The sequence below is a fragment of the Mchenga conophoros genome, linkage group LG17 (genome assembly GCF_057382185.1).
Source record: "Mchenga conophoros isolate Kocher_MC1m ecotype Shallow Benthic linkage group LG17, M_conophoros_male_GT1.1, whole genome shotgun sequence".
NCBI classification, from domain to species: domain Eukaryota; kingdom Metazoa; phylum Chordata; class Actinopteri; order Cichliformes; family Cichlidae; genus Mchenga; species Mchenga conophoros.
In genome coordinates, this window is record NC_140542.1 from 25,650,459 (window position 1) to 25,658,829 (window position 8,371).

Below are 8,371 nucleotides of genomic sequence, written 5' to 3' on the forward strand. Positions count from 1 at the left end.
ACAAAATCTTTGCCTGTTGCAACTGGACAAGCTGGTTTTTCCTTCACTCAGTTGCCAGCCCTTCTTGCCAGAAAAAATTGATCTGGAAGGTGTTAGGCTTACTTGTAGCAGTAGCACTGACTGCACCTGTATAAACTCCAGGACAGAACTACAAAGTGTTTGTTGCTGTTTGCGTTGCAGCTGCGAACTCTGCAAAATGTCCTGTGAGGGTTTTTTTTTTTCAAGAGTTAATATTTTGGGTATGGTATCTTTTTTTTTTTATTAAAAATACAAGAATAAAGGTGCTTTTAGCATTTGCTGTTTGATTGCAGTTTGTCTTGCAAATACATATTTGTGCTGCAGAATCATGCACAAACAAACTATTATCTGAGAACCTCAAGATCAAACCTGTGTCAACATCGTGTCATTCTTTTGGTCCATTGGAATGCGGTAAGCCATCATACGGTCCTATTGGAAACTAAGAACATCACATGAAATTGCTTATTTGGGCAAAAATGGATAAATGATGTCATTTGTTGAAAAAAATATTACAAACTACCATTTTCATGCAGTGAGTTTAGAATAAAATCAATTTTACCCAAATTGCATGATTCAGTACCGTCACTAACAAGGAATTAAACATTTTTGAACAGACAATCTATGATAGTTTACACCTTTAATGAAATATAAACAGAAATACCTCAATGCACGGCAAAACCTCACTAAACCATCAAGTTTCACATCAACAAAGGACTAATGAAGTCATAGGTATGCAACACTTTGTGGCATCTTTAAAAACAGGTATTTATCCTCCAGAGTTGGGGCTGCAAAAACTACAGTGAATATTAAACTCCAAGACTGTGTGAATGAAGTCACTGCATGCATTTTTTGTAGGTTAAAGGTGCCCTGGAAATGAGTGATATTAGCATACACAAGGACAATTACTGTGAGAATTTATGAAGTCATGTGATAAAGACAGTTCTACAGTTAAATACAGAAACAGTCCTATCCCTGTTAGTGCTATTTGTCAAGGCCTATTACTAGCAATCCTCCATCACAATCTATTATTCTAAGTCAGCTCTAAGACGCTGACTCAAACTGCAGTGAAGCATCCTGCTGGCTGATCAGAAAATATCACATACTTTAAAATTTGTGTAGAAGCTAAATTATATATTAAAATGTGCAAATCAACATACATATACACTTACATATTTCTCTTCTTATGCATGTTCTTCAAGAAGACAGACAAATAACACAAATAAGGAAAACCATAAAACACAAAGAGGCCCAAATATGTGAAGAAATTCAAAGAAAAAGAAGTGACACCGAGGCAATCATTGACTGATCCAATGAATGAAAAACTCAAAGGTAAAACCATCAAACAGTAATTGAGACTGAAGCATCCCTGTAATCTATTTATCAATGTTACATTTCCCCCCTCATGTGGTAGCCAGAACCCTCCAGCAGCAAAGCAGATGTAAAATAAACTTGAAGCTAAAAGCTCCTAAACTACTGCAAATAGGAGGTCTGAATAAGTCTCCAATAAGAAGTTTAAAATTGCAGCATCAAGTGGGCTTTATTTGAAGTTGTTTTGGTATAATCATAGGTATGCTTCTGAATATTTGACAACCAAAGTAAATCAGAGCACTCTAGAGCACTACAAAATTTCTTCCTACATCAACAGCCTCGCCTTCTATTGAGAGAAATCCTCTTCAATATGGACAGTTCGGATGGTTTAAATAGTGTCAGATCTAAATTTGTTTCTGTCTTGCTGTTTGGTGTGGGCCTAATCATGTAGTGTTTACACAAAGAAAAAAAAAAAGGAAAAAGAAACAGGTGACACTGCTTAGCCATAGAATGTGTTTCGGCCCTCTGGCTATTTCAACTGAGGGATGAACTCAGACCAGCTGATGTTCGCCATACCAAGGTCGTCATCATCCAGACCAGAGAAGCTAATATCCACCAATATCTTGCTCAGGCTGTCGTTCATGGTATCCAAGACGAGGCCCTCTGTGATTGAGCGATTGGCTGTTGTGGAACTGCCTCCCTGCAGAAGCTCTCTGGAGCAGCTACTTTTGAGGCATTCGGTGGGCGACTCTGCTGGTCCGGTCACTCTGGAGGGAGCAGATGTGAGCAGCTCTCTTGGGGAGTTAAACAGAGGCAAGTCTTTAAAGGGAGTGCTGCTGAAGCTGAAGGTGGTGTAGTCGTGTTGTGGAGTATCTGTGGGACCACCTGGTGTACGAATAGGGCTGAAGTCCAGAATATTTTGGCTTCCTTTGCCCACCGGGGTCACTTTCCAAGACTCAAGTGCAACATAAGAAGGTGGCTTGCTGGGGGTGGATGAGGTCAAATGGCTGCTACTTTTTATCGGGGTTTTGAATGAGAACTCCCTATCTGGGCTTTCCTGCCCATGCTTGTCTTCATCCAGCTCAATATGTGGATTGTCCTGGAATGTCGAAGCATCGGAGGCTACGCCAGAGTCAAAGAAATTACTTTCGTGGCAGAGGAGAACAGGCTCTTCATTCACAGAGAGAACCAAGCGCTGTTTGCGCCGTGAGCTGCTGGCTTGTCTCTTTGGAGGAGCTTTGGGGGTCTCGCATTTAATTGGAACACATACCAGCTCCTCCTTCACTTCTACCTTAAAGTCCGTATTCTTCTGAGGAGATATCATCACAGCTGGGGAATCACTTTGTGTCACCTGTCAGACATGCAACCATTCCCATTAAAATCTTAGTGGTATGGGTGAAGTTCATACTCATCTCTATGCACATAATGTTGTCAATGTAAACTCTAGGGAGTTCCAAGAAATACTTGTTTTGAAAAGCAGTTTGCAACTTGCATAGCTTATGAAGTAAAACAACAACAACAACACATTTTAAAAAGCTGAAATATATGAGAAATTCATTACCTTCGGTGCTATGCGGACTCTCTTTGTTCCTCGTGAATTGTTCCCCTTCTGCTGAGAGCAGGGCGGAGGAAAAGGGGTAGAAGTGGATGGCAGGTAGACAGAAGGAGTGACGGGGAGCTGTATGGGCACCAAGTATGAATCGGTTCGAGGCAGAAGAGGTTTCATCTTTCTCTCTGAACACAGAAAACACATCAACATTGCACTACACATTTCCAAACTAAACAGCAGTTTGCCAACCTCTGATCTTTCTCAAGTCTCAAATTTATAAAACAACTCATACATTTCTTTTAACTCACCAGAGCTAGTTGGTGTTTTTCTTGCATCTGGAAGTGTCCTCTTTTGGTGCTGTGAAAAGTAAGATGAGACAGAAATTATATCAGTTAGGAGCCTTACTGTGCTGCCACCTAACAACAATAACTTGGCGTTCTGTCCAAAATTTGGCCCTTCATAGCCGACCCTACATCTTTACTGATATGAGAGGAATAAAAGCTTTATGATTGTATGGATACCAGACATTAGGAGAAACAAGTGCTCTTAAAGCACATTAGCCTTTCAGACTGACTTCAGCCTCTCTGCTTCCCTGCTGCTCTCGTCTCCTCCTGCAACAAAAACAGGTGTAGCTACACTCTGTGGGTCTGAAAGTCTGGTGACAAATAGATTCATAAACGTTCTGATTTTTCTGGCCCTTCTCGGCTTACTGCTGCCTGAGTGCGATTTAAAGATGGCTTCTGAAGAACTACAAAAAAAAAAAAAAAAAAAAAAAAAGAAAGGGGCTAAATCAGTCTTACTTGATTAGCCAGTAAAAGCATTGGCACAGGAACAGTGGCAGTCACTGGATCACAGCCCGGCTACAGAGAGAGATGTGAAGTGAGATTAGGGGGAAAATAAGATGAAAAACAATATGAGGAATCTCAAAACACTCTCAAGGTGTCAGCCATAAAAACAAACAAACAATTGAAAGACAAGGATCCAAGAATAATCATTATATAAACACAAGGTAAAACAATAAGCATTTAACAAGCATTCAGGCCAAGTACCACAAATGTTCCCAGATATCACCGATGTAAAAGCAACGAGTCAGCTGCACTCACCTTGTACACATGATCAAGTGTGAGGCATCGATTGGCTTCAGGTCGGATAGTCCAGAAAGACATTTTACCATCTGGAGACGTTTCACGAATGAACATGTCATGCAGAGAAAGGTTATGGCGGATGGAATTCTGCAATTATAAATGAAAAGAAAAAGTATTTGAAAACTGCTGCTTGCTGCAGAGCTGTGAACATATCACACTTTCAGCAGCTCTGAAGTACCTTCCAGCCTGGTTTGGCCACATCTCTATAGTAAGGGAAGTTGTCCTCAATCCACATGTAAATCTCTTTGAGGGTCATCCTCCTGTTCTTTCTGCTATTGATAGCAAACTGGATCATGGCCATGTAGGAGTACGGTGGCCTCTCTGAAATGGGTTGCTGAGGAGCTTCTGCACTGGTATGTGTATTGTGTGCCTATATGACAAAAAACAAACAAACAACAGTCAATAAATCTGACAGTGTAACTATTTTCTGCAATCAGACTACTATTGCTGTTATTGCAAATCCCAGCTGTGACCAACTTGTCAAGAAAGGGTGTTTAGGGAACATGTAGCAGTATGTCTGGGGTCAATGTTGCCTTCAGAAAAGTATGCACCCCCCCTCAAAAAAATAAAACAAGGCAGGTAAGTGACAAGAAAAAGCTCTGAACCTGAAAGGTCTGTGGTAAAAGTTTTTGGTTCTCCTTGCTGCTGAGCTGCTTTGTAGAATTTGGCTCCAAGGCACATGTGCTCATCTTACCCAACCACTGAATGTTGGTAAGGCTGTCATCCAATGGACCACAGTTTACATCCTTATTCACTAGTATCAGACAGAGAGGGAAAAAAGCACTGAATTCCACACTTATACATTAAGCATTATCCTAAACATTAAAAAAAAAAAACACTTTAAATTATTATTTAATTTCAGTTAGAAATTTGTCACCTGGGAAATTGCTTGTAGTTTCAGCTTTAACTGTATGTCCTTCTGTACTCCTTGTAGCAGCCGCTTCAGCAGCAGACTGAGAATCAAGTCCATAGTCCCACTTGTTGCCACTCCCACCTCCATTCAGAAGAATGAACTTGTTTGGGCCCTGGGCACCACATTCCTTGCCTTTAGCTGTGAGGGCCCCAATAACACTTTGAAGATTTGCTTTTTCCGGAATGACAACCACCTGAGTATCAGACTTGGATGGATGGTCCATGATGCGGATACCATCAGAAAAGTTCTGAGCGGCAGCTGGTTTTGACGGTTCTTTGGAGCCTGATTCTCCAGGCTGTGAATCCGTCGCATTTTGATGAAAAGGCAGTTTTCTTCTTTTAAGAATCAGGGGTCTCCTCGGGCTCCGTCTCATGGTCAGATCATTGAAATGTGCCAAGTTGTTCAGGGGTATTCTGCACACACACACACACAACTACAAATGAGAATGAACAACGAAGATTAACAGTTACAACAAGAGTAAACAGTAACATTATATAATAGCTACGGGACTCGAGAAACGTTTGGCCCCCTAACCATTTTGACAATTATTGAAACATTAGCATATAACTTACATTAAAGTCAGCAACTGATTTGTGTCGTTATACCTAAACAAATTCAATTTTTCCAGCGTTAGGTTTTCTTGCACCTGACGATAAAAGCTAACGCTAGCGTACGCTGAGGTAGTTGCTAAGCTACGTTAGCAAGGTGCCTAGTTCACTACACTGCTCCAACAAACGGCAAAAAACCTGACCTTCATATTACTGCGAAGTTTCAGAAGATTCCGTTTAGCTTGAGTCCAACCAGTAATGGTTCATATTCGTGTTTAAAATAACCGAAAACATCTAAAACAGTCTTTTATTTAATGTTATTTACATGACGTCAATACGATTCACACGCGATTTTGAATTTTGGCGCTGTGGGTGCGGCCTCCCGTCAGTTTGATCACGTGAAATTTTTGAACCAATAGCAGATAGGATAGCGACGTCACTAGAACCAATCAGAAAATACAATGGCTACGGTAGATGGCAGTAATGCACATATGAGGTGGTTTGTCAAGCCCCAACCTAACCAAAAAGAAGAAGGGGAAGACGACCCGGGAAATAACAAACAAAAAGCAAAAAAAAGATGAAAACAAAGCAGGCAGAGAAAAGACAATTTACACTAAAAACTAACTTTTGATACAAGTATTTATTGTATGCAAATACGCACATTAAGGTAAGTTTAATGTCGTCTTAGCACCCACGAGCGAGTATATTCGGTTTGGTAGTAACCGAATATAGTTTTGGTTTGGTAGCAACATCTGGTTATTTGCGGACATTTGATGTCTCAGTTGATCGTGTTTTTATTCCACCAGGTGTTCTGTGATGATTTATCTTAATGCCCAGAAAAGTTACAAAGACAGCAAAGCCTTCGCTGCAATTCTTGGAGCGGCCTTTGTGTGGAGCCAAACTCCAAAATGTGCCCGAAATCCGAGCAGCACTCAATGCCAGAGATTTCTTCACAGAGGCAGAAGCACAGAGCAGCTCAGCTCTTAATTCCTGGGTAAGCTGTAATGAATACTTTTTAAAGTGGCGTGGGCTATGTTTTGCTTAAAAATTATTTCTGAACATAAACCTGATCTTCATTTGCTAGAATTTCATATAATAATTTTCACATATGACTACATAGATTATTTTGTTTAATTTGCCTTTAATATTTCAGGTTAGGCCACAATTTGACATTTCAGTTGCAACTGCACCTCCAGTGAGACGAGGGAGGAGAAAGTGTCAGTCTGCCACAAGCATCTTGGATAGCTGCAGTCAGCTGTCCAGGAAAAATAGTGTCTGCAAATTCCCCCAATTACTGTTTAAAACAGGGTCAAAGGACCAAACTCAGCAACCAAAGGGGATCTTCAAGAAGAAAGCTATAGAGAGTACTCATGTGGAAAGGAAACCTGCCGAAAAGAGAAGGACAGTTTCAGCTGCACAGTGCTCTAACCTACCAAAGGGACAGTTTGCCTCAGTAAGAAAAAAGAGCGCTGAAACATTCTCAGACGACACTTCATCCCACCAAAGATGTTTGGCTGAACCTGACAGACCATCTGTGCAAGTGTCAGAGAGATGCAGAATTCCAGCAGTCTGTGCTTCAACACTTCCCTGTGAAGAGTTTAGCACCACTGAAGTCAGCAGTGTCTGTCCACCTCCTGATGTGGACACTCCGAAAGCAATGGAGGAAAGGAACATTTCTCCGTCTACCCCCTGTGGACATTTGCTGCTGGCTCAGCCGTGTACGCCTCCATGTAATGAGTCACCTGACATTTTGGTGGCTGACACGCCAGAGAGGGACTATGGAATGAAGGTGACATGGAGAAGAAGAAAGAACTTGATGGTGTTGTTAAAACAGAGGGGCCATCTCTCTGAGGCAGATGCTTTAATTCAAAGTTGATGTAGAGATTGTAAAATTTGTCTGTATTCTCATAATAGCTGCAGATGAATTTCCTGTTTATTGGTTAATTGACTAATTGTTGCAGTTCTAAACATCATAATGCCACGTCTGACAAAGTCTGTTATGAACCCCCTCTGAACAACATTTTTATGCATGAGTTTAAAATATAACTTTAGTAAATTAGTTTAATGGGTGTGATATTAAAATCTGTCTTGTGACAGACAGATTCTAATGATACTGTACTGTTTTTATAAATTATGTTATATACAGTAGATTTAATCCTCACTTGTGGCAACATATCTGGATTGTTATTCATATGCTAATGGATTTTGATAGCAGACATCTGGAAGAATGTTTAATCTATATTAACTTTAACTGAAATATCCAAAAATTAAGAGGCACAAAATAAGTACTCAAGTTAACTGTGTGATCTAACGACTGGTCTTCTGAAGGGCCATTTAAGATTGTTTTTGATGATTCTGCTGTGCAATTTAAAAATAGGCATAAAATAAATGTTTAAGAGGAAAGAAAAAGCTTGATTATTGAGTAATCTCTCAGGCTTCCTGTGACCCCTTACACCTGGGATTGCTCTGCATTTTTATCCCTCCTTCTAGCATTCCATTTATTGAGACAACATCCCAGATTGTGATTGACTCTTGGTAAGTCAAGACGTCACACTAAAAGTGTTGACCCTAAAAAAGCTGTGCTGATCCCTGGATGCATCCCTTCTGAAACGAAAGATGAGCATCAGCAGGTGAAATAAGTGTTTAACAGTTACAGTGACACAACCGTTCAAAGACTTTCCCAGAAACCACTGAAAAACACTAGTTTCCATTTATGTTACATGGTAGATGCCAGACCTGTAACTTGCAGGTTTGTGAGTAGTTAGATATACCATTAATTCAGACTACCTCACAGCAGTGTTAACGTGTTCCACAAAAACATACTTTGACCCACATTTAGTTTGCAGTAAAGTTATATTGCTATAATTGCAGTTGGGTTAGATTGGACAGG

At 40.4% G+C, this 8,371-nt stretch overlaps 2 protein-coding genes across 6 annotated transcripts; one reads left to right on the forward strand and one right to left on the reverse strand.

Annotated features, from left to right (window-relative positions):
* Positions 1–640: 640 nt before the first annotated feature.
* Positions 641–5,874, reverse strand: LOC146555555 (forkhead box protein M1-like). Of its 5 annotated transcripts, none has more exons than XM_085252289.1 (9): positions 5,685–5,874; positions 4,898–5,366; positions 4,626–4,774; positions 4,199–4,390; positions 3,979–4,107; positions 3,676–3,735; positions 3,184–3,232; positions 2,888–3,060; positions 641–2,677 (listed from the first exon to the last, which is right to left on the reverse strand). In XM_085252289.1, exons 1-9 carry the CDS (start codon positions 5,688–5,690, stop codon positions 1,856–1,858), a joined length of 2,049 nt encoding a protein of 682 aa, XP_085108415.1. In that variant the 5' UTR covers positions 5,691–5,874; the 3' UTR covers positions 641–1,855. The 5 variants fall into 5 exon arrangements, with proteins under 5 accessions (XP_085108415.1, XP_085108417.1, XP_085108420.1 ...); XM_085252291.1 differs by having other exon boundaries at positions 4,898–5,346; positions 5,685–5,873; XM_085252294.1 differs by lacking the exon at positions 5,685–5,874 and adding an exon at positions 5,506–5,664 and having other exon boundaries at positions 4,898–5,346.
* Positions 5,875–5,928: 54 nt separating this feature from the next.
* rhno1 (RAD9-HUS1-RAD1 interacting nuclear orphan 1) lies at positions 5,929–7,876 on the forward strand. Its single transcript, XM_085252295.1, has 3 exons — positions 5,929–6,148; positions 6,288–6,475; positions 6,635–7,876. The coding sequence occupies exons 2-3, from the start codon at positions 6,311–6,313 to the stop codon at positions 7,355–7,357; spliced, it is 888 nt and encodes a 295-aa protein (XP_085108421.1). The 5' UTR covers positions 5,929–6,148; positions 6,288–6,310; the 3' UTR covers positions 7,358–7,876.
* Positions 7,877–8,371: the final 495 nt, after the last annotated feature.